Source organism: Lucilia cuprina, chromosome 4 (assembly GCF_022045245.1).
Source record: "Lucilia cuprina isolate Lc7/37 chromosome 4, ASM2204524v1, whole genome shotgun sequence".
Classification (NCBI taxonomy): domain Eukaryota; kingdom Metazoa; phylum Arthropoda; class Insecta; order Diptera; family Calliphoridae; genus Lucilia; species Lucilia cuprina.
This window is the reverse complement of record NC_060952.1, coordinates 5,032,403-5,059,813: the sequence shown is the minus strand read 5'-3', so window position 1 is coordinate 5,059,813 and position 27,411 is coordinate 5,032,403. Positions and strand designations below refer to the sequence as shown.

The window sequence follows — 27,411 nt, the reverse complement described above, 5'->3', positions numbered from 1 at the left end:
TATTTAGCCAAGTTCCAAATCAATATAAGAAACTAATTTACTCTAGACATAAACCAAAAAGTTTGTGTTTTATATTTTGTAATATTTGTAGCACAGTTATCGTTTTAATGTATCATCAGTAACAGTTTTATAATACTATTATTCACCATTAAGACAATTTGGTTGGAAATCTTTCTAAATTTTACAAAAATGAATTAAGGTGTATTACATATTTGAAAAATACTAGATCTAATTATTCAGTTTAACTCTATGTTGTTCATTGATCATCCAAACAACTACCGTCTGAGTTACGGTTTACAATAGAGTTCATGATTTAGTGTATAGTCTAGTTTATAAATAAGCATATGATTTTTCTTATTGTTTAGTCTATAATATAGCTTAGTTTATGGTCTAGTATGTAGACTAGTTTATAATCTAGTTTGCAGTATGGTTTAGTGTATAGTCTACACAGACGGCTAAACAGGAACACGCCTGGTACTAAATTGACGCGAGACAATGGATGTGTACAAAATTTAAATTTCAACAAAGTTGCAACAAAATTACAGCAATAACGTAGTGTTGTCGCGCGTATGTCTATATGCGGGTGTATATTTTACCAAGCGTGTACATTTTTCAACTCTGTGTAGTCTATAATCTTGTCTACTATACAATCTAGTCTAAGTTTAGTCTATAGTCTAGTTTATAGCCTAGTCTATATTCTATACAAATATATAATTTAGTAGTATAGTTTAGTTTATAGTCTAGTCTACAGTATAGTATAGTCTATTGCATAATTTAGGCTACAATGTAATATAGTTTTTAGTTTAGTCTATGACTAGACCATATTAGTACATTCCAATGTATAGTCTAGTGTATATTATAGTTTATAATCTAGTATATAGTATAGTCTATATTCTAGTATATATTCTAGTCAATAGTCTAGTCTCGACTATAGTCTAGTCTATAGTCTAGTCTATAGTATAGCCTATAGTCTAGTCTATAGTATAGCCTATAGTCTAGTCTATAGTCTAGCCTATAGTCTAGTCTATAGTGTAGTCTATAACTAGTCTATAGTCTAGTCTATAGTCTAGTCTATAGTCTAGTCTATAGTCTAGTCTATAGTCTAGTCTATAGTCTAGTCTATAGTCTAGTCTATAGTCTAGTCTATAGTCTAGTCTATAGTCTAGTCTATAGTCTAGTCTATAGTCTAGTCTATAGTCTAGTCTATAGTCTAGTCTATAGTCTAGTCTATAGTCTAGTCTATAGTCTAGTCTATAGTCTAGTCTATAGTCTAGTCTATAGTCTAGTCTATAGTCTAGTCTATAGTCTAGTCTATAGTCTAGTCTATAGTCTAGTCTATAGTCTAGTCTATAGTCTAGTCTATAGTCTAGTCTATAGTCTAGTCTATAGTCTAGTCTATAGTCTAGTCTATAGTCTAGTCTATAGTCTAGTCTATAGTCTAGTCTATAGTCTAGTCTATAGTCTAGTCTATAGTCTAGTCTATAGTCTAGTCTATAGTCTAGTCTATAGTCTAGTCTATAGTCTAGTCTATAGTCTAGTCTATAGTCTAGTCTATAGTCTAGTCTATAGTCTAGTCTATAGTCTAGTCTATAGTCTAGTCTATAGTCTAGTCTATAGTCTAGTCTATAGTCTAGTCTATAGTCTAGTCTATAGTCTAGTCTATAGTCTAGTCTATAGTCTAGTCTATAGTCTAGTCTATAGTCTAGTCTATAGTCTAGTCTATAGTCTAGTCTATAGTCTAGTCTATAGTCTAGTCTATAGTCTAGTCTAGTCTATAGTCTAGTCTATAGTCTAGTCTATAGTCTAGTCTATAGTCTAGTCTATAGTCTAGTCTATAGTCTAGTCTATAGTCTAGTCTATAGTCTAGTCTATAGTCTAGTCTATAGTCTAGTCTATAGTCTAGTCTATAGTCTAGTCTATAGTCTAGTCTATAGTCTAGTCTATAGTCTAGTCTATAGTCTAGTCTATAGTCTAGTCTATAGTCTAGTCTATAGTCTAGTCTATAGTCTAGTCTATAGTCTAGTCTATAGTCTAGTCTATAGTCTAGTCTATAGTCTAGTCTATAGTCTAGTCTATAGTCTAGTCTATAGTCTAGTCTATAGTCTAGTCTATAGTCTAGTCTATAGTCTAGTCTATAGTCTAGTCTATAGTCTAGTCTATAGTCTAGTCTATAGTCTAGTCTATAGTCTAGTCTATAGTCTAGTCTAGTCTATAGTCTAGTCTATAGTCTAGTCTATAGTCTAGTCTATAGTCTAGTCTATAGTCTAGTCTATAGTCTAGTCTATAGTCTAGTCTATAGTCTAGTCTATAGTCTAGTCTATAGTCTAGTCTATAGTCTAGTCTATAGTCTAGTCTATAGTCAAGTCTATAGTCTAGTCTATAGTCTAGTCTATAGTCTAGTCTATAGTCTAGTCTATAGTCTAGTCTATAGTCTAGTCTATAGTCTAGTCTATAGTCTAGTCTATAGTCTAGTCTATAGTCTAGTCTATAGTCTAGTCTATAGTCTAATCTATAGTCTAGTCTATAGTCTAGTCTATAGTCTAGTCTATAGTCTAGTCTGTAGTCTAGTCTATAGTCTAGTCTATAGTCTAATCTATAGTCTAGTCTATAGTCTAGTTTACAGTCTAGTATAAACTATAAAATATAATATAGAGTAGACTGAAGTCTAGTATGGTCTATAGTCTGGTATGTATTCTAGTCTATAATATGTTCTATACTTTAGTCTATAATGTATTATATGATCTAGTATATAGTGCAATCTGCAGTATTGTGTTTAGGCTGTACTATATTGCCTATGGCATAGTTTTGTCTATAGTATAGTCTAGTCTATACTCTTGTAAACACTCTAATCTATACCCCGGTATATAGTCTAGTCTACTTTTAATAGTCTTCAATATAGTTTAGAGTATAGTCTATAGTATACACTTTAGTCTACTTATTCTATAATCTATACTTAATGCCCGTAATTTCAACAAATAGGTATCTATAAGTGCATAGTTACCTTTGGTGTAAAAATATTTGGTAATTTTAATCCAAAGGTACTGATTTGAAATACATGTCAACTTACCCCTTTGGTAAAGTTATCTACTAGTTATTTTACACTTTAGATATCTATTTGTTGAAATTACGAACATAAGTCTATGGTATAGTTAGTATAAAGTATACAGTATATAAACTAGTATACAGTATGCAGTATATAAACTACAAATACCGATGGATGGCAGAACTGTTACTGATTACTACAATACAGTGCTACTCTGGTAATTTAGACACAGTTTAAATGGTTTAAAAAATAAAATAAATATAAAACATTTGTTTTTAACATGTAACTGGTATATTTTGTTTATTATTATTTTTTGTTTATTTTGTAATTATTTAAATAAGTTTATATTTATATGCATTTTGTATATGTTTTTTTTTTTAATTATTGCAGTTGTTTGCTATTTGTTTGTTGTATAAATGTCTATGAAGTGCAAGGTTTTGTTTTATTTTATTATTTATATGTCTGTATGTATTAAATATTTAATATAATATGTTACATTATTATTGTTATTGTTTTATTTATATTATTGCTAAGTAAATTAATAATTGAAACTATAAATTGACCGATGGAATTGTATTTAGTTAGTTAATGTTTTTTTATATGTAAAACATTTACTTAAAATAAAATTTGATTTGTTATTAGATTGTTTAGTTTGGTTTTATTATATCTGCTAAGTTTAAGAGAAGTTTAATGTTTTATTGTAACAGAGGGAAGTTTAAATTTAACTGGAATGTTTTTTATTGGTAGGTAGTTTCAAAAGTTTTTTGAAAACTTTAAAGATTGTTATAGTTGTTTTTGTAATTTAACGCTTTTTTCGGTTAATATCAGAAAGACTTGTGGAGTATAGAAGATTTATGTTAAACAGAAATGCAGTTTTTGATTTTTATAATATTTATAAATAAAATAAATTTGTTTTTGTATTATTAATAATAATATTTATGAGCAAACTTAAATAACTTAAAAGCTACTTTTTGGGGAGTAATTTAAAAATAAATTTAATATTTTTTTTTAATAATTAATGAATTGTTTAACACATTAAATAAATTTTTAGAATTAAATATAGTTTTTTTTTTTTAATATAGTTATTAATTATAAATTTATATTTTTTTAATAGTAATTATTGTTGCCAGTTTTTCTTTAATAATTAATTAAATCTTTTTTGTTTTTTATTTTTCAAAAATATTTATAGACATAGAGAGTTTTTTTGGTATTTTTTTTTTTAAAGATTTTTTGTTTTTAAATATTAAATAGAAATTATAACAATTTAACATTTAATTTAATGATTTATTTTAAACATACACAATTTTAATTTATTTCTACTTAATAAATACGAAAAATTTTTTATAAAGAAATTTTATTTGAATAAAATTAAAATAAATTGACTTTTGTTTTCTTTGACTTTTATTAACTTTTAGAGAAAAAATTGAACTTGTAATTAGTTGAGAAAAAAATTGACTTGAAAGTTTTTTTTTATATAATTTAGTTTTATTAAAATGTTTTACGTAAAAAAACGTATTTAAAACATAATAAAATAATAAACAATATTTTATACTCTTTATTTAAAAAAAATCTTTAAAGCTTTAAACCTTTTCTGTTATAAATAACCAAGATCAATTTAAACCGAAAAAATGGTCCATAGACTGGGTGATACACTAGTCAATCGATTCGAGTCTAATCTATTATATCGACTTGTCAGTAGTATAGTCCACAGATTAGCCCAAATATTGGTCAATATACTAGTGGATGAACTAGATAATTTACTAGTCAATGGTCTATGCGAAAGACTTGTCTACAGACTAGGAAATATGCTAGTCCATAGAATAAGCGATATACTAGTCTATGGGCGTATTAAGTATAAAACTAGTCGATTTTATAGACTAGTCAATTCACTAGTTAAAAGACTAGTTAATAGTCCAGTATATCGGTCCGTACATTACTTATAAGACTTGTCCATACATCAACTATATAGACATATACAAGTCAATAGACTAGTCCATAGACTGCTCAATTAACTAGTTCATAAAATAGTTAATATATATAGACTAGTGATATACTAATCCATAGCCTAGTCCATTAACTAAACAATAGACCTCTTCATAGACTAGTCAATTCACTAATCCATACATTAACTATAAACTAGTGTACAGATTAGTACAGTTTAGTCAATAGACATAGACTAGTCCTAAGTCTAGGTCATAGACTATTCCATGTATCAATAGACTAGGACACAGATTAGTCCATAGTCAGTAGACTAGTCCATAAACTAGTCAATAGATATAGAATAGAAGTGAACTGTGAACTAGTGGACTGATTAGTACATAGACTAGTCCATAAGCTAGTCCATATACTAGTCGATAGATTGTTCAATATGCTAGCACATAAACTAGTAAATAGACCAGTCCATAGACTGGAATTGGAATATGAATAGACTAATTCATACATCATTCCTAGACTAGGGCACATATTAGTCCATAGATTATATGGATTATTCAGTGCACATATTAGTACTATATTGACTGTTCCTCATACTAGTCTCAATTAACTCGTCAACAGACATAGATAAGCGATATAATAGTCCATAGCCTAGGCAATAGACTAGTCCATGCATCAATAGATTGGGACAAAGATTAGTTCTTAGTCAGTAGACTAGTCCATAAACTAGTAAGTAGACATAGCCTAGTAGATAGACTATAGACTTGTAAACTGATAAGTACTAGTCCATAGATTGCTCAATAGACTAGTCAATAAACTAGTAAGTAGTCCAGTCAATAGACTAATCTATACATCATTCCTACACTAGGGCACAAATTAGTCTATAGATTATATGAAATATTCTATAGACAAGTCCATATACATACTAGTCGATAGACTAGTTCATAGACTTTGCAATAAACTAGTCAGTAGACTAGACCATAAAGTAGTTCATAAGCATAGACTAGCGATATACTAGTAAGTACATATATTACTAATCAGAATAATAAAAAAGACTAATGCTCAAATTAGTGCCATAGAATAATCTATTGAATTGTCCATATAGCAGTCTAAAGACTAGTCTATAAAAAAAGGTTACTTCATACAATAGACATAAACTAGCGATATACTAGTCTATAGACCAGCGGTATACTAGTCCATAGACTTGAAGATAGACTAGTCATTTGTGTAGTTTATAAGCTTGTGTATAAATTAGTTTATACTCTTGTCGATTCAGACTAGTCCATATATTACTGATCAGACTTCTCGATAAATTTGTCAATTGGCTAGTGCAAACATTAGTCCATGGTCTAGTCAAAAGACCTGTCCAGAGATATTACATTTGTTCATGGATTAGTCAATAAGTCACTTGAATAGCTAATCGACTAGTAGTCCTAGATAATAAACTATAGCTCAGTCTGTAAACTAGTTCATAGTTCAGTTAATACACTAGACAATACTAGACACTAGTCTAATAGTATTAATGTCATAAGAAGATAATTTTATGGAATTTATGTTAAAATTTGGTTTAATTAGCAAATAGTTTAAAGAAATCATAAATATATAATTATTAATCAGACATAGAGTTATTAATTTAAGGATCATTTTGGCTAGAATTCGAGCCCTACTTAATGAACATTTTTCCAAATTGTAAACTTTTAATGACAGTTAGTTAAACATAATTTATACTAAATTTAAGAAGTAATTTATTTTATTTATTTTAATGTATTGCTTGAAAATTACTTTTAATTTTAAGAAATTTGTTGAAAAAAATGTCCTTTTATAAATTACTTTTAACTCATTGATATTTTTTTTTTCATTGCAGGAAATGTTTGATTAAGGGCAAGTTATAAATACAGAGCATAAATTATTGTTTAACATTTGTTTAAATAAAATTATTTTAATAGATTTTATTAATAATAATTTTAAGAAGTTGAGTTTTTTTCTTAGATTTTTTAAAAAATCTTTTTTTTTTATATTTAAATATAATATATATATTTTTAAATATTGTTAACAAAAAATTCGTTGCATTTTGTTTTAATTTAATTGTTGTCGGGGTTTAAATTGTGTTGTTGTGGATTTATTTGTTGTTGTTGGTTTTTATTATTTATTTTAATTTTTTGCTTTGCTCTTTAAAAAGAAACCATTTTGCAGTTGTAAAAAAAAAACATTTATAAAATTTATTTTAAAATAGCAAATTATAAAAAAAATATTTTTTTAAATAAAAAGGAAAAAAATATTAAGCGCTTTCTATTAAAAAAAAATAAATTTCTTTAAAACTTTAAATATTTAATACTTTTTTATGTAAAACGTTTAATTATTTGTTTAAATTTTTTTTAAATAATTTTTTTTTTTTGGTTTTGTAATATAAATATTAAAGCTTATAATTTGTTTCTAAAGTGTTTAACTATTTTTTTTATATAAATATTTTAATTACAAAACTTTTTTAATTTATATAATTTTAAAACAATTTTTAAACAAATTTTAAAATAAGTTTATGATTTTTTTTCTCAATTTTTAATAAAGAATTCCAATTCTTTTTTTTAATAATTAAAATCATAAATTTAATCATAAATATTTTTCTTTAAATTTAATAATTTTTTTATTTGGTTTATGGGGGTTGTTGATTTTGCGTTTTCTTTTTTTTTAATATAAATAATTTACCTAACTACCACATTATTTAGTAAATTTTTATAATTTTTAACATTAATTATTTTTTTTTAATATTATTTTATTGTTGTACGGTGCGTTGTAAAAATGTAAAATATGCTACGATTTTTATTTTCATCAGTTTTTTTATTAATACTCTACTCTGGGGGTTTGAGGGGCGAGGGGTTATTTTCCATGAATTTATTTATTAATGCTTTATTGTGAATTTTGTTTTTAACTTTAAATGCTGGGCCAGTTTTTCTATAATATTATTGAACATTTAACTTTTTCATTAACTTCTGTAATACGTTTTATGTTTTCTTTAGTGATTTTTGAAATTAAACAAATAATAGCTTTATGTGCTGTTGTCTTTCAAAACTTAATTGTTAATTGTTTCACAAATAAATTTATTAATTTCTTTCTTTTTAAATAAAATCTAATAATTTCCTTAAGCAATTTTAAAACACAGCTTCCAAATTGTTCCTACTTATTTCATTTGCATTATGAGTTCTTTTTTTCCATTTTTAAATAGTTTCTTCAATTTTTTTTTTAAATAATTGAAATACTTGTGGGATGCTCTGGTATACATTTTGTTATGTTGTTGCTATTGCAAGAGTTTCCAATTTAATATTCACCTGAAAAAAATAAAATGAAATTAAAAATTTTTATATTTAAAAAAGTGCAGTTATTTTAAATAATAAATTAAACTGATCTCATAATTTTACTGTTTGCTAAATGTTATAGAATGATCCACAAAGTACCTGAACTACTTCACGTGATCATCTATCGATCTTGTCGATCTTATCTAATGCAATCACAAAGTTTCTGCTGAACTTTACATTTCAAATGTTTAACAAATATCTCTCTATCTCTCTTTCCTAAAATGTGTATACGAATCTATTGTAGTCATTTTCAATCACAGGAAGATCTGGAGACGACTTACCAACGCCCTATATTAAATTTAAAATTGAACTGATCTTACAATTGCAATATTTTCTCCTTTAGATCGAGATATGTAAACATCCACAAAGTTCCTGGCCTACTTTACATGATCACCTATCTTGGATACATTATAAACGGAAGTCATGCGATCATCATCTTATATAACGCTGATTTTTTTTCAAAAAGAGGGTTAACTAAAAAGAAATCTTCACTGTCCCTTTTTTATGAAAAACTGAAATGATCATTGACAATTTCGCTACTTTGATCATCTATTTCGACGACCTTATCTTACGATATTTTGAATATGAACACGTTTTTGATATATTTGATAATGGCGGATACCGGATCAGGACAAAGCAGTTTGCTCAAGTATTCGAGTTATCTAATCTCTGAACATTGCAGTTTCACACCCAAAACTGAACTGATCAATGACAATTTCGCTACTTTTTTAATTGATATATAGAATGATCGTAGACCTTATCTTACGATATTTTGAATATGAACACATATTCGATATATTTAATCATGGCGGATACCGAATCATGACAAATCAGCTTTCCTCAAGTATTCGAACTTTAAAATCTCTGAACATTGCAGTCCCACACCCATCACTATTCAATCTTTTACACTGAGCTTACATTCGACATATTCCCACCTATCTCACCCGATGGCACAACTTTGTGATATCAATTCATTTCCAAAATATAAACACCGATCTTTAAAGTTTGAACTAACGTTCTGTTCACGCTATTTTGGCTTTAATCACAACCGTCATGTTTACCCCAAAGGTCAAAAAACAAAAAAACCTAAAGTCCATGACAATGTCCTGCGGTAACAGATTTTCGTGTTACCAGATTGTTTAAGGTTTTGATCAGTCCACCTTATAGTTTCAAACTTTTTAAGTTATGGATCTAGAGCTTCATTTTGGATAGCAAGTGATCACGGAGCTTTGCCACTTTGAGAATTAGGGCGTTTTTACAGAGTCTACTTCCCGTTTAGGCTTTACACTTTGAATAGAAAATTGAAGTATCACAGAATAGGAGTGACCCCGGATTTGAAATATTTATTCTATGGAATTGCTACTTAATGATCTAATGATGTTTTTAGTCAGTGCTTTAGATGGGAATCGAACCAATGACACCATTTCTGACAGACTAAAACACGAACCTACAGCAGGTCATTCAACTGACAATTTTAAGTATGCAAAAAAACTTTTTATATAATAAATTATTAAATTTGTCTACTTACTTGGACACTCTGGTGGATTCATATAACCAAATACATTAAGTTCATACAATGAGGCTAATGTTATGAAAAGCAAATACCACACCATCAGTATGATGCCCAGACGTTTATCTAATTTCCAACCATTCAAATGGGTGGACAATATTAAAAATATGACCGTTGAGAATAGTGACAGTGTTGAGTAAGCCAAACCTTTAAAACACAGAAAGAGAGAGGAGAGAGAAAGAAAATAAAAGTTAGAAATAATATTTTAAGTTTACAGTAATATTTTAAAATAATAATTTATTAAACAACTACATGTTAATAAAAAAAAACTAATACTACAATAAATTCTAACTACAAAAATTTCGAATAATTAATTAAATTTCGAATAATTAATTGATTTTAAAAAGTTTATAAGTCCCAAATTTTAAAAATTTAAAATTTGCTGAATAAGAAACTAGTTCTTAGTTGTTTCTTATGTATAAAACAGGCATCCATACGGAGAGAGAGAAAAAAATCTCTTTTGATTGGTTTGTTTTTTATACATGTATGAGTTTACATACATGTGAGAGATCCAAGCAGGCTCTTTGCCTATATTTGCTTTAGCCAAATAATTTACATCATGAGTCAGCAGTAAAATAGTTCTCTGTCCATTTCCGATTGATATGATTAACTCAATGGAGAGACATAAATAAGCGAAATCATTATTTCGCTTAGAATAAATAAAATTCGTTAAGCCCTGACAGGACCCAAACCTATTTATTTAATAAGATTTGCCAATTTAGAAATTTATTGAATAAACATTTTAATTAATAATTTAAAAATACAACATGTAGATTATTATATAGATTTTATTATGATTATATAAAATAGCTTAAACGATATATAAATTTAAAATATAAACGTATAATACTTTTTTTTACAAGTGTATATAAAACCAATTCGGAGTGTCAGTATTAGATTAGGAAGTGTAGAAATTTTGAAGACAATGTAATGCTGCTTTAATAACAAAATTTTCCAAAAATGAAATGTAGTAAAAATTTCTTTGCCAATTTGAAAAGGAAACTTGCTATTAAAACAATTATGTGACATTGTTAAATGTTAAATAACAAGAGTGGGAATATGTGTGAGTGTTAACAGCATATTTGCCATTTTAACAGTGCTTAAATGTGAACGTTTTATGTTAATAACATAGTAGCAGCTGTGCAATCAATAACATATTAAGTTTAATATAACATTACTAGCTTATGTTACCTCGAAGTAATGACAATCTATGGAAATTATTTTTAAATAATTTTACCCTTTCCTCAATTAACACATAAAAACGTATTTATTTATATGTTTATAATCAATCCTGAGCTGTCCTTAAGTCTTCCTTAAGATACTTTTTAGTTGAAGATTAGATACTTACCTTTCGAAATGACATTGACATGAGAGCCTGGCTTAATGATAGCTGTTTGTATGAACCACGGAAGACCTAAGCACACTAGGATATCAAAGACATTCGAGCCGATTGCATTTGAAACGGCCATATCGCCAAAACCCTCTTTGATAACGGCTATTGAGCTTAGGGCATCGGGAACGGAAACACCAGCAGCAACAAAGGTCAAGCCCATTACCGTGTCTGGTATGGCCAATGTTGAGCCAATGACAGTGATCATCCAAACCATGAAGTACGAATAGAAAGAGATCCAGATCATGGAGATTAAAAATGTAAAGGGATACCAATTGCGATATTTTTCGGTGCGGCAGTCTGGCATGGTTTTCTGACAGAGAAAATGTATGGGATAGACAACATACCAGGAGATCAGTGCTGGTAAACCTCCCGTTGTTGGACGTTCCAGAGGATTGGGTCGGGCTTCTTTCGATTTATCACTGGACTTGTAATATTCCACACCGGCTGGTTGTGGTTTACCAACAACAGGTTTTTGTGCATTGTCGCCGGTAGGCGATTGTGTTACCACCGATTCGGGTTGATCGGGATTGTAGCCAATGTTCTCTTGTCCTTGACCTGCAGTATATTGACTCATGCCCCAATCGTCTACAGCGGCCGGTTGAACGGAGGATCTAGCACTGACGCCCACAGGATCGGAGGTTTCACCCCAAGCTGCATTGGGATCCCAACTGGAGTTGGGATCTGTATAATTTTGATATTCTTGTTGCTGCTGGTTTTCTGACGAGGATGCGGCGTTAGGCTCTTGTGACAAATTAGTCTGCTGTTGAGTGCCTTGTGTGTAATTGTTATCTTGTACATTTTTATAGGTCACTAGAGATGATTGTTCCTCTTTAGTTGGAAGTTTGAAGGGAAGATTCAAAGACAAAGCCCAGCGTTCGAGTTCAGTATTAAAGCATAAAGCGACACAGTAGACTACATAAAACAGCAGCATGACAACAGATTCAAACTAAAAATAAGAAATAACAAGAAGTTTTATTAAATTTCTTAAAAATCATTTCTAAACATAAACTTACACAAGAAATGACATCATTGAAAATGATAATCAACATGACCAAAATGGAAATGCAATAAAAAAAGCAATCTCGCACCAAAGGCCACCAGTTGAGTTGACATACCGTACCGGAACATAAAGCACAAACGGAAATGACAAACATGATATTGAAAACGGCTGAACCAATGACACCACTAATACCAATGTCATCTTTGGCAAAGAACACACCGATAACAACGGTGGCCAATTCAGGAGCTGAACTGCCGGCAGCCATGAATGTAGCACCAGCCACATCAGGAGACAATTTCAGTTCTAATTTAAGATAACCACTCAATTTAATATGAAATTTATTAAAATACAATAAACAAATAAACAAACCTTCACACAATCTATCTAAACTGGCCACGAAATACTCATCACACACTATGGCCAAACCGAAGAAGGTGAATATGGCCACCAGGACGTGTATGATGAGGCCACCATGTTGTCTCAGCCATTTGCTCATTAATGGCTGTGGAAATTGCTCTATGGCTGGGGGTGTACAATTATCACGTTTTGGACGCCAAGTAGGAACTGCTTCATGGGCCGTAGGAAGTGTAGCCTGGGTGGTTTCAACGTTTAGCTAAATTGATTTGGGATATAAAAAACGTATTTTTTCCAATTCTCTAGGTAGTATTTAAAGTTAATTACCTCTGTTTCTACATTTAGTTCTGTCGATGTTTCTATTGATTTGTCAAACTCTTCACCATTTTCATTTTCCATATTACCCACATCGAAAGGTTTTTCTGTTTTGTCATCACTTTTGGCGGAGTAAACTGTGACACAATAGTATATCAGGAATAATATGCCCATATTCCAGAACCGTGATCTTCTAGTTCTTCTGCAGTTGATCTGAAATTTATACGAAAAGTAAAGGAAAATAAGTAATTTTTGGTTAATAAGATAAATTAGATTAAAAATGTAATTGGTTCTAGACTTGTTTTGCTCTAGTTTTATTTCCTTCTAGGACGTTACTTTTGTGTTCTTCTCGTTAATAAAATATTGTCTAAATTTATCGAAACCCTTAAATTCGATATTATTATAATGAAACTTAATAATATTTACTATCTTAATGAAAGCAAATCTTATCCGAACGTCTTTTGTTTTCCCGTTCATACATATATGTATATTTTCATACATACTATGCATGTATTTCATAAGTCAAAAGTAAATACTCGAGTGTTCGTGTTTGTATTGTTGTAAATTTAATTTTAATCATTCTTTCCACTTAGGGAAACAAAATTGTTTTTCTTATGTTTGGTTCCCAAAACAAAAAGCCACCCAAAACCGGAATTTTCTTAAATGAGAGAAGAAGGAAAGAAAAACTATTGTTGTTGGCTGCTGTCGCTATTTTTTTGTTGGTGTAGGGAATTAAGTGGGATTTAAGTTGGGTATGGATTTTGTAAAGAATAAAACTAAAATAACAAATTGTATGATGAGCATAAATTCATGGTTACAAGTTTAGCAACGAAATAACTAACGATATAACTATGGCGACGACAATGTCTACGTTAACGTATCGCAGTAAAGAATGACAATGACGATGATGATTATGATGACGACGTCGACGATGATGATGAGGATGAAGATGATGACATGCTCTGTTAGTCTGATTGGCGCCAAAAGCTGTTTGCCTTTTAGATTATATTGTTGCAAATTCATAAGTATATCATATACAAATATTATATACACTCATACATATTTACATATACATATGTACATATGAATGTGTATGACACTCAGTCATACAAACACACAACATATATTTTATATGTTGTTGTATTAAGGGAAATTAGACTTGACAGATTAACGAAAACAAATATACATACATTTCAACACACACAGATTTTTATATACAAACACAGTTACATTCATAAAAATACACATTTAATTTGGTTAAAATCAACAACGAAACACCATCACGTATGAGTAATATAACAGAAGAATATCAATAATATTCAGTGATGAACAAACGGGTACTATTGCGTATTTTCTGGTACCAAGGTTTTGGATGCCTTATGTAATAGAAATAGAAAAAATTGCATAATTTTTCAAAATTGGCGTAATAAATTCCATAATATTTTTTATACTGATATTTATTTCGATCAAAATTTACCAAAATATAAAAATCGTTTATTTCTAGTTCAGTTTTAGTTCTAGTTCTGTTCTAGTTCTAGTTCAGTTCTAGTTCAGTTCTAGTTCAGTTCTAGTTCAGTTCTAGTTCAGTTCTAGTTCAGTTCTAGTTCAGTTCTAGTTCAGTTCTAGTTCAGTTCTAGTTCAGTTCTAGTTCAGTTCTAGTTCAGTTCTAGTTCAGTTCTAGTTCAGTTCTAGTTCAGTTCTAGTTCAGTTCTAGTTCAGTTCTAGTTCAGTCATAGTTTAGTCGTAGTTTAGTTCTAGTTCAGTCGTAGTTTAGTTCTAGTTCTATATTTAGTACTATTATATAAATAATTGTTCAATTCACAATCGATGTCGTATCGTTGAAAATCATAAAAAAGTTCAAATTAAATTTTTTGAAACAAAATCAAATCAATAATAAAAAATTACGACATAGTACGATACAACCGTACAAAACCTATTGTGAATTGGGAAACTAAATAAATCATACCAAGCCTTACATGGATGAGTAAAAGGGAGTTTTGACAGAAATTTAATCCACAATTTAAATAAAATGTGGTAATTACTCAATAGATGATATAAAGAAAATGTTGTTTGTTTCCAATTTTTACTGTCGTAAGGGTAAGGGGGTAGACAATTGTTTTGTGTATTTCGTAGATTTGTTTTTGAAATGGAAATGTAATTACATTTTGTTTGTTAATGTCAAAGTTGAATATTAAATTAATTTGAATTCTGTGGAAATGTTAACTTGAAGACATTTTCTAGAGATTTTTCTGGTTGTATTAACTACAAATTAAAGTTATTTAGATATAATTAAGTTAAAATTTGATTAACTTCAATGAAAAATTTTGTGTGACATTAGCGGTTTATTAAATTGACTTGAGATTTTTAAATTGAGTACGAATTCTTCACAAGATCTTAATAAAGATTGGGTGTTTAAATTTGTCAATAAAAAAGTAGACTAAATAAGTTACAGGAGAAAAATAAACAGTTAACTAATTAACTTTTATTTTTTATAGACATTCTTTATTTGCTAAACTTTATACAATTTAAGACAAATTTACAATATTTAGTTTTGCAACCTTTTCAAAATACTTTTCTTCAATTTTCTGTCTATGCTATCTTAAAAATCAATTAAATTTTATATCCTTTTCAACAAGCAGGATAAAATATTTTTACATTAATATTTATACTCTTCCCAAAAAACATAATATCCTTTTCTTAACGGAAATATTAAAAACCCGAATAAATAGATGAACTGTTATAACCGAATATTATCTTCAACCTCCAACTACTCTCATACAATAAAAAGCAACTCATTGTAGCCAAGAAAGCTTATTTTACATTTTTTGGTTTAATCTGTAAAGAAAATCAATAATTCTTTAAATTTCTTAAACTCTTAAGAAAAATTAAAAAAAACTGAATTTACAAACAATGCCATCTTATTGAGAAACAGCAGAAAACAACACTTTAGTCGAAAACTTCTTCATGGAAACTGTCACAACCACTTTACAACATGTAGATAGAATAGTTTTACTTATAGTTGCATTTGTTGTTTTTCTCAATACTTGTGTGGGGATGTTGGGTATATGATGACATGTTACAATTAGTCATAAACAACAGTGTGTTCGATAGTTAGAGGTAGAATATTATATACATATTTACATCATTCTAGTTCTGATCTAGTTCTGTTCTAGTTCTGTTCTAGTTCTGTTCTAGTTCTGTTCTAGTTCTGTTCTAGTTCTGTTCTAGTTCTGTTCTAGTTCTGTTCTAGTTCTGTTCTAGTTCTGTTCTAGTTCTGTTCTAGTTCTGTTCTAGTTCTGTTCTAGTTCTGTTCTAGTTCTGTTCTAGTTCTGTTCTAGTTCTGTTCTAGTTCTGTTCTAGTTCTGTTCTAGTTCTGTTCTAGTTCTGTTCTAGTTCTGTTCTAGTTCTGTTCTAGTTCCGTTCTAGTTCTGTTCTAGTTCTGTTCTAGTTCTGTTCTAGTTCTGTTCTAGTTCTGTTCTAGTTCTGTTCTAGTTCTGTTTAATTCGAATTACCCTGTAATTAAAAAAGAAACTGTTGTCTTTCAATACACTCCGCAACCAATAGACTCCAAACGTACGAAAATACACTTAATATAAGAAAACCATAAAAAGCAGTGAAACCGAAATGCAAAAATCCATCATAGTAAGTGAAATGATATTTGATACCAAATAAATACGTACAACTAACAGTTCCAAGTCAATAAACTTCAAGTATCAAAACCACAATTTGTTTTTTACCTCAATGAGTATTTTTCCATAAATTGTTTTTCTGAATTCATTTGTTTTAACACAAATACTTAAAACTTGTAACAATGAAAAATAAATATAAGAATTTGTTAAAAAACCTTAAGTGATGGAATAAAACGCACTGGATGATGATGATGACTCCAACAAATGAACACACAATTGAAATGGAAACCAACAAAACATTATTGAAAAAAAAAAGAACGAATGAACAACAACTGACAAATGTTGAACAATTGCAAGGATGACATCATATGACATCAACCAGCAACTACTATTTAATAACTATCATTGTACTTGTACTTGTTGTTGTTTTTGTTTTCTTTTCTAACTGTACAACCATAGAAATCTAAAGTGTATGAGTTCTAAAATCATTAAAAGTGAATGATAATAAAGCATTTCCAAGTGAGAGCATAAACTTAATGTCGATATAAAAATGATGAGGATAATGAAGTTTGATGTAGAAAATAAAACAGCAACAAAAACAAAATATAAAAAAAATGTGCGGTGATAACGATTGCACAATGTTTATAACAAAATCTCAAGCGTGCACATACACTCCCCCATACGTTTTTTTCTCTTTATAAATTAATATACAAACACACTCACTTATGCTCTATAAGTTTTTGTACGTATGCTAAAATATACATATGTATGTATGTACATACACCTCCTATTACTTTTTTTGTTCCATGGTGTGGATGGAATCAAAACGACAAAAATAACAAATTTATTGACAAAAAACAAAAGCAATAAATCTACAACAACGCAGCACAACAGTTTGTCTACCATTGTTGGGGTTTTGTGTATGTATGCATGTGTGTAGTAGAGTTGTACAAATAATACAGGCAAGAGAGCGTGAGAGTGGGAAGTTTTGCTTGTTTTTGGTGCAAAAAAAGGAAATCACCACCAAACAAACATACCATCACATGTTATTGTTTCTTACATGTATCACACTGTTAAGTTTACATATCGCTCAATGGATGTTAGAGTGTTACAACTTAGAATTAAAAGGAAATTAATTTGTAACTGTTTATAATTAATTCAATATTTTTAATTAATTTTTTGTTTGCAAATTTCTTTGTAAAAATAATTTGAATTTAATATAATAAAGAGTGTGATGCATCAATTAGTTTCGATCGGTTTCAGTACGTACGGTAAGTACGGTTTTACTAGAATCAAATATAAAATACATGAATCGAGTACGAATCAAACAAATTTAGATGGTTTTTGTGATAAAAGTGAACCCAGTCTGGGATTCCTAGCATGTATTTGTTTAGAATTGTTTTCCTCTTTATTTAAGCTTGCTAAACTTTAATCAAGCGATATGTTAATAAGTATTTATTCTGTGTTGACGTACAATGTAAGAGTTACAAAATTTCAAAGAGAAAATTATCACAGTGTTACGGTTTAGAATAGTTTTGTCATAATAGATTTTTTGTGATATTAGTGATCACAGATTTTATTTTTCCCACGACATCTAATTTACCCAGGAAGAGGACAGTTATGTTTTAATCAAAAATCTTATTTTGATCTGATCCCTGGGCAATGAAAGTGAAGCAGAATATGGACTTTTGAAGTATCGATCCATAAATGAGAGATATGTATATTGTATTTTCGGTCGAATAAATTATTTTATTAAATATGTTTTCTTCAATCCAGATATCACTTTATGTTAATGTCCAAAACTTAAATATTGCTGTGTTTCATTCATTTACAGCACCTAAACACATTGGCAACACTGTTCATTTACACAAAAACAAAACAAGGAGCTCAAACTACTCATATTTCTTGTTCTTCCTCCTTACACTGTATGTTTAATATGAGTGGGCCACTCGGTCATAGTGTAACTGACATCTGGTGAATACGTGCTCTTCTCTTTACGATTCTGTTCTATATACTGCTTAACCATGCTGTGCTCTATGTACTATGTGTTTGAATGTAGATGAGTGTCTCATAATATCGATTTACGATTTCTTGTTTGCTCTAGTATAAACCGACTAAACGACCGACGAACTGACTACAACGATGACTGCAAAAACGCAATGTGTTAGAGTGTATATGCTTGTGTTAATGTTTGTATAAGTTTAACTAAGTGGTTGTATGTAAATGCTTTAAAAGAGATAATAACAACAGCGACAACAGTATTTGCTACATGTTGTTGCTGGACTGTAAGAAATAGATAACAGAAGCTTAGAATAGATAGACGACGATGATGATGGTAATGTTTTAGCTGATGCTGCTGATGGTATTGGTATGCATGACTGAATGAATGAAGATGAAGGTTCGTTCAATGAATTTGCTTAGAGATGGGGGGTGGAATGTTGTTGGCAAAAGACTTTTAAGTGCAATAACAAAAACTAACAATTATTTTTTGAACTTAACAAATGATTTTAAATCTTTGGAATAAAAAAATATTATATAGATAAAATGACAAACACCCAACATGACGTTATTTTTTTACTACTATTTGCCCTCGTCACCGTTTTTTTATTGTTTTTAAAAGTCAAAACTAAAAATATATGAGTAGAATTGGAATTGATTATGAGTATAAGGGGGTTTGTTTATTTCCCCCCATTTTTTAATGGAGGGTTACATCATTACAGTGGTAATAGAGCAAAACTAAGGGCCTGTTGAGAACGAAGATGCCAGACTAGACTATAGACTAGACAATAGAATAGACTATAGACTAGACTATAGACAAGACTACAGACTAGGCTATAGACTAGACTATAGACTAGACTATAGACTAGACTAGACTAGACTATAGACTAGACTATAGACTAGACTATAGACTTGACTATAGACTAGACTATAGACTAGACTATAGACTAAACTATAGACTATACTATAGACTAGACTATAGACTAGACTATAGACTAGACTATAGACTAGACTATAGACTAGACTATAGACTAGACTATAGACTAGACTATAGACTAGACTATAGACTAGACTATAGACTAGACTATAGACTAGACTATAGACTAGACTATAGACTAGACTATAGACTAGACTATAGACTAGACTATAGACTAGACTATAGACTAGACTATAGACTAGACTATAGACTAGACTATAGACTAGACTATAGACTAGACTATAGACTAGACTATAGACTAGACTATAGACTAGACTATAGACTAGACTATAGACTAGACTATAGACTAGACTATAGACTAGACTATAGACTAGACTATAGACTAGACTATAGACTAGACTATAGACTAGACTATAGACTAGACTATAGACTAGACTATAGACTAGACTATAGACTAGACTATAGACTAGACTATAGACTAGACTATAGACTAGACTATAGACTAGACTATAGACTAGACTATAGACTAGACTATAGACTAGACTATAGACTAGACTATAGACTAGACTATAGACTAGACTATAGACTAGGACTATAGACTAGACTATAGACTAGACTATAGACTAGACTATAGACTAGACTATAGACTAGACTATAGACTAGACTATACTAGACTATAGACTAGACTATAGACTAGACTATAGACTAGACTATAGACTAGACTATAGACTAGACTATAGACTAGACTATAGACTAGACTATAGACTAGACTATAGACTAGACTATAGACTAGACTATAGACTAGACTATAGACTAGACTATAGACTAGACTATAGACTAGACTATAGACTAGACTATAGACTAGACTATAGACTAGACTATAGACTAGACTATAGACTAGACTATAGACTAGACTATAGACTAGACTATAGACTAGACTATAGACTAGACTATAGACTAGACTATAGACTAGACTATAGACTAGACTATAGACTAGACTATAGACTAGACTATAGACTAGACTATAGACTAGACTATAGACTAGACTATAGACTAGACTATAGACTAGACTATAGACTAGACTATAGACTAGACTATAGACTAGACTATAGACTAGACTATAGACTAGACTATAGACTAGACTATAGACTAGACTATAGACTAGACTATAGACTAGACTATAGACTAGACTATAGACTAGACTATAGACTAGACTATAGACTAGACTATAGACTAGACTATAGACTAGACTATAGACTAGACTATAGACTAGACTATAGACTAGACTATAGACTAGACTATAGACTAGACTATAGACTAGACTATAGACTAGACTATAGACTAGACTATAGACTAGACTATAGACTAGACTATAGACTAGACTATAGACTAGACTATAGACTAGACTATAGACTAGACTATAGACTAGACTATAGACTAGACTATAGACTAGACTATAGACTAGACTATAGACTAGACTATAGACTAGACTATAGACTAGACTATAGACTAGACTATAGACTAGACTATAAACTAGACTATAGATTAGTTTATTGACTGGTCTATGGACTACTTACTTAGTAAAAGTTTATATATTTAAGAAAACGTATCGATAAATGTTGGGCGTATTTTTCTAATTTATATAAACACATCACAACGACTTAAATTACCGTTAACTTAATTCCGAGAATAAATCCCTTATTTTACAAAACTTCAAAACTGTTTAGCTTTTCTAGCAGTTCACAATAATTTTTCCGGGGGTTAGGTAAATCTGTTTGTAAAAAAAAATTATAATTAGGATTTTTTCCAATTATATTTTTAGTTTATAAAAAGTTGTGTATTCTAACTTTTAAAAGCGTCTTTTTTGGCAACATATTTTAAAGAATTTTCTCCCTGACCTTATTAAAGTTTAAAAACAGACGATTAAGCAGAAAATGCGTTAAAAAAAACTTTATGAAATATTGATTTAAGTTATAAAAGATTCTTAAGAGAAAGAATAATTATGTATGACACATTTTTACAAATAATTGGGGTTGTAAATGGATTTTTGTTTGTTTGTTTTGTATTTTAAGATGAAAAACGAGAAATAGAGAAATGACCATTTTATTATTATATAAACTTTTAACCTAAATGTAAAAGAAGAAGAGTCTTGGCAAATAAAATCGGCAATAAAAATATTGATTTAAAACAAGACATTATGATAATTTGGGTAGACTCCAGAAAAAAGTAAAATAAAATTTATAGACGACAGTCTCAAAGAGTAAAAATAATTTTTTTTATAATAAATTTCTCATATTAAGTATTATTTAAACAATATGAAAATCTATCTCTAAAATATATTTTACAATATCTAATATTACAAGGAACTAATTCAAGCGAATACATAATTGAGAATAAAACCACAAACAATTTTAAAATAATATACAAAGTATAAAAATTCAATTACATTTTGTTATAATTAAAAACGTTTTGTATTTTGTTGTTGTTGTCTGTCTGACAATAGTCTTGTTATGTTATGTTGTGTTATACTATGACTAAAACAATGAACTATCTTTAATTTATATTACTATTTTTATTAACTATGTTAATTGATTATTATTGTGTTTTTTTATTAACATAAAAAATCTGATATTTAGCGCAATTATTTCAATTTCTAATAAATTGCGAAAAAATAAATATAAACAAATTGTTTTGATTAAATTGTTAATATATTTCATATGATAATTTTTGTACTGCAAATTGCATCAAATTTTAAAATTTTGAGATAATCTGCAGTTTTTAAATTTTTTTGTGGTTTCAGTTTTTTTTAAACGAAAATATGTTATGGCGTTCAAGGTTGCAACTTTCCGGATAAGAGGGTATATAAAATGAAATAGTAGAAAAAACAAATATTAAAGTGTTCAGTTCCTATAGCAGAATTATTTTATGAAGAACAAAGGCTACTAAATAATGCATGCATTGTGATACAAATCCCACACCATTTGCTTAACCTAATGGAACTTAAACTGTCTGATAGAGGAGTATCAAAACCAGTTAGTTGGTTTCATAGAAGGTTGTATGTTACATCGAACCCTTAACCTTCGTAGTAACAGACTACAACACTACTAACTAAAGCCAGCTTTACACGATCACACAAGTAATATGATCTGTCAACTTTTGTGTAAAAGAGTTTGTTGTCGTATGGCTCTCTTAATTTTTTGAAATGAATCAAAAAACAAGATCAGGGATGTATTTTTATGTAAACACATAGAAAAAAAGTGAAACAGCTGTTTCCATTTTACTTTTTTATTGTTGTATTGTGTAAACACAAAAAAATATAAATCATACGTCTTTTATTCTCTTTTTTCTTATACGGATGAAATTTCATTAGACTTTACGTACGTAAAGTGTGATCGTATGAAGTGTCCTTAAAGCCGGCTTTACACAATCACACATGTAATATGATATGTCAAAATTTTGTGTAGAAGAGTACGGATGGAATCGTCTAAACGTAATATGTAATGAAACCATCACACATTGAGAGAGAATACAGATGGAAAATTTGACAGTTTGAAATGATGCAAAAAAACAAGCAGGTCGCATTAGATCAGGGATGTATTTTTATGTAAACACATATAAAAAAGTGAAACAGCTGTTTCCATCTTACTTTTTTATAGTTTAATACCAATCGTGTAAACACGAAAAATATAAATCAAACGACTTTTATTCTCCTTTTTGTCATACGATTGGAATTTAATTTTACTTTTTCATTAGACTTGGAGTAAAGTGTGATCGTGTGAAGTGCCCTTAAACGACAGAGACGCTCACACAAGTAAAGTGTATTAAACGGCTGTGGGGGTGTGTTCATACAAAAGAGTAATAGGGAAATCTTGCGCCTCAAAAAACCGACTACTTACTGCACTCAGTTAGGCTCCATTATTAAACGATCGAATTAAGATGGTATCCATTATCCGTATAACGGGTCTCACAAACGATGTTGTTGGAACAAAGGTTCCTTCAAACTTCGTGACTAGTCTAGTATTCAGCCATTAAAAGGGCTGCAAATTAGCTCAGATTTCAGTAGTCAAGTCGCTTTCAATGAAAAGACAACATCAAACTTGGACCTTGAGTGCAGGACATTACATAACGAGATGGCAAAACATTTGTCTTTTGCGAAGATTGGCACTTCGTTAGGGAGACCGGCAAACAATTGCAAACGCACGATTCGTCATAAACTGAGGCTACCTGTAGCATGAAGAAGATTATGTGACAAAGATCACAAGTCTTGATATATATTACGATATTACGCCGCAATTGTATTTAATAGCTGGGACTACTAAATACAATTGCGGCGGCAAGTGGCCACTATCATTTGGTATATATTCCGAGATTAAATCTACTACCGACTTCTGCAGAAGCTGTCAAAATTAAGAGGAAGAAGAACACCTCACTCTTGTTATATATTGCGAGGGCACAGCTTCTGAATGCATATCAGACTGCGACTTGTGTAGAAGCAGTCAATGTGAGGAGCAACCAGCATACCAGAAAATTGAATCTAACACTGCGACTTATGTAGAAGCTGCCGATGTAAAAAGAAGAAGACTTTAAACACTAAATCTGTCAGTGTCGGAACATAGCTTCAACATGATATGAAGTACATGTTTCACGATTTATCTTTATCTGACTATTTCTGAAGTATTAAGTAATTAGTACCGAATATAAATAGGTAATTAATAGATAATTAAAAAGTTCGTTATTATATCCTTAATTAAAATGCAAACATATGGCAACACTGTTATAATTACTTGGCAAATTTTATATTTAACACTTAGTTTAATGTTCAAATAAGTTTAACGTAATAAATTCTTTAAAATTAGGATTAATTCCACAATTAATTTTTAAAAAAGAAAACAACACTGACGTTTTTATAGGTGGCAACACTGTGAGAAAGATTTAACACAACATTTGAAAAAACACTACATAACAATTAAAATGAAAGCCACATAAAGGAATAAATTAAAAATATACTTAGATTTTTAAGGAATTCTAATTGGAAAAAGCTAATGTTTAAATATGTGGCAACACTGCTTAATAAATGGTAAACAAGTTAAGTTTTAACTGAAAAACTTTCTAAATAATACCATTTCATTTGTTTATCTAATATTCCCCTTTGGAACTATTATAAAATTCCCATGTTGCCAACAAATCCCCTAGTTAAAGTAACTGGCAGCATTGCCGGAAACAGAAAAAACAAAAAAAAAAATGTACGTAAGAAAATGTTGTAAGTGTTAGTGTTATTTACGAGTGTATGTGTATGAGAAGAGTATTTGAATAGAAATGTTTTTCCTGTAAGTGAAAAATTTAACATTTCTAGTGTTGGATGGTTGTGTTGTTGTTGCTGTAGTTGTTGCTATTGTGCCATTAGACCGCAGTCATTAAAATCCTTTTGTTTTGTTGCTTTTAATTTCCCAACAATTGCCTTATTTATACTAGGCTTTTTTTTAGCTTTTCTTTACGTCTTTTTTCCTGATTTGTGTAGTTTTTTTTGTCTTGGTTGTTTTAGCTTTTATTGAGGAAATGCAATTGTCGTTTTAAATGTTTTTATTTATTATTATTATTATTTGTTTTGTTCTTCTTGGGCTAAGGTTTGAATAATGTTGTAATAATATTGTTGTTGTTGTTAATAAAACAAATGCAAAAAAATAAAGGTAGACGACGATGACGCTTGGCCCCTTAAGAGCATTGGAAAATGTGAATAGAAAAATGAAAATAGAAAAAAAAACATAATAATAATGAAAATGTATTTATTCTAGGTCGCTAGTTCAAGAAGAAGAAGAAGAAGAAAAAGCCAACTAGAGAAAAAAAAACCAAAAAGAAGCAAAATGAAAAAAAAATATTATATGAAGGCAAAAAGGAAATAGGGAGGAAAGAAAAGTTTCTAAAGGAAATATAACTACAATTGAATTGTATTGAAATGTAATTAATATCCTTAAGGCTTTTAGAGAAAAAAATGGAAATGTAAAAGATCTTCTTCTTATAAATAAGAAGAGAAATTGTTTAAATTAAAACAAACAAAAACAAAACTACAGTTGCAAATGACATTTACCATTTTGTCCGTTTGGTTATTTAAAGAGTGATGAGTAGCAGTGAGTGAAGAATGATGATGAGTAGCAGCAGTAGATTGTTGTAATAGTTGTTTTATTTTTGTTATTGTAGCCAGTGAGTGTTGCCTGTATCCTTTGGGGAAGCTTAACTTGTATTCACCACTGTCACACAGTAGTAGTTTTTGTTTTTTTATTTGATTTGATTTTTTTTTGGTTTTTCTTCGTTCTTAACAAATCTACAATAATTTTTCACACGTAATTCCGTTGCTTATTACTGTGGGTGGTAATTTCCCTGCTAGTGAATGCAGTGGGTTGTTGCCTTTTATTTCGTTTTTTTGTGAGAAACTTTTTTTCTTTTTTTTTGGAAAATAGATACAGACGAAAATATATACGTATATATTACGAGCGTAATAAGTTACGTTGCGTAGGTATAATTGTTGTTGTTGCTGCTGTTATTATTGCTGTATGTAGTTGTTATTATTAGAAATCATAGAATATTGTCAAATTAAAATTTTAAAAGAAATTTAATTTGATTTCCTTAAAAACATTTACACTTTTTTACTTATTTTCTTTTTTCATACTTAATTAAAATTTTACACTTTTTCCTTCATTTTCTTTTTTTTACTTTTCCCTTTAAATTTGCACTTTTTTCATTTTATTATTTTAATTTTCAGCTTTATTTCATACATATATATTTTTTTTCAAAAACAGCAATTATTTGTAATTCTTATGACACCGTTTCGTAAGCCATGCTTTTTTTGTTGGTTTAATTTTTTTATTACTATTTTTCTCTAATTATAAAATCCTTTTTAAAATGAAATTTTCAATTGCAAAATTTCGGAAGACCAGCTCTTACGCATTAGTCGTGTAATTATGTATTTTTTATTTTTTTTATTTCTTTACTCGTCTTTGTCGTCGACAAGTCTGTAACGTTCTTATTTTCTTAAATTTTAGTTTTATTTAAAGGATTTTTTTTATACTATTTTTTCCTACATAAGTTTTAAAATAAATATTCCGTTCTATTTAAAGAGGCGTTACGTACACTTGCGACTCTCAGAGCAAACTGTTAATATTAAAACACGAACGAGGCAACGAAACGTTAAGCAAAAAAAAAAAACCAAAAACCTTTTAAAGTTTAACAGAATAACAGCAACCACAAACTGATAAATATATTGTACAAACTCACTAGTCATACGAAACCGTTACTATGTCTTAAGCTACAGAGAGCATAACGGTAAATAACATAGTATCAAGGTTTTTCAAAGAGTGGCAACTTTGTCTTTTCATTCATTATTAGCTTGTGTGTGTATTTTAAGGGTGTTTTCAGACTACAATTTAGTTTATTGTCAAGACCAAGGCGAATTTACATAAGGTGGTGTTACTTAATCAGCTGATTTACTTTATCACATACGACAGATTTAAGAATCTTCTGCAAGATTAAAATATATACATATATATGCACTCATTTTCTGTCATGAGATTCCTTTCAATAAAAATCAAATATATTTTATATACTGATTTGAAATGAAGGAAACTCGAAGACATTTTTATGCTGCTACCAAACCATGTGGTTTGTGAATTTGCTAAGCAAATGTATTTCCACCACTATGGTGAAATAAGACCTTTTTAATGTATACAGTACTTTTGAAGTATTTGTGGTGAAACTGCTTTAAAAGGAGTATGACAGTTATTTAGTTAATTACTGAGTCAGTTAGTAAGATAGTAAGTTAGTTAGTTAGCTAGTTATTTAGTTAATTAGTTATTCAGTTAGTTATTGAGTTAGTTAGTTATTTAGTTAGTTATTTAG

General features: G+C 29.3%; 1 protein-coding gene across 1 annotated transcript; it reads right to left on the bottom strand.

Moving 5' to 3' along the window:
* Nucleotides 1-7,955: 7,955 nt before the first annotated feature.
* Nucleotides 7,956-26,677, bottom strand: LOC111675471 (probable sodium/potassium/calcium exchanger CG1090). Its single transcript, XM_046949497.1, has 7 exons — nucleotides 25,607-26,677; nucleotides 12,970-13,170; nucleotides 12,658-12,901; nucleotides 12,302-12,591; nucleotides 11,244-12,234; nucleotides 9,854-10,042; nucleotides 7,956-8,298 (listed from the first exon to the last, which is right to left on the bottom strand). The coding sequence occupies exons 1-7, from the start codon at nucleotides 25,607-25,609 to the stop codon at nucleotides 8,288-8,290; spliced, it is 1,929 nt and encodes a 642-aa protein (XP_046805453.1). The 5' UTR covers nucleotides 25,610-26,677; the 3' UTR covers nucleotides 7,956-8,287.
* Between the last annotated feature and the right edge of the window lie 734 nt (nucleotides 26,678-27,411).

Excerpts from the sequence above, each read along its gene's own strand:
- LOC111675471 (XM_046949497.1), bottom strand. Across the intron at positions 12,902-12,969 it reads AACTAAATGTAGAAACAGAG|CTAAACGTTGAAACCACCCA; the intron begins GTAATTAACTTT and ends AAATCAATTTAG. Across the intron at positions 10,043-11,243 it reads TGTCAATGTCATTTCGAAAG|GTTTGGCTTACTCAACACTG; the intron begins GTAAGTATCTAA and ends TGTGTTTTAAAG.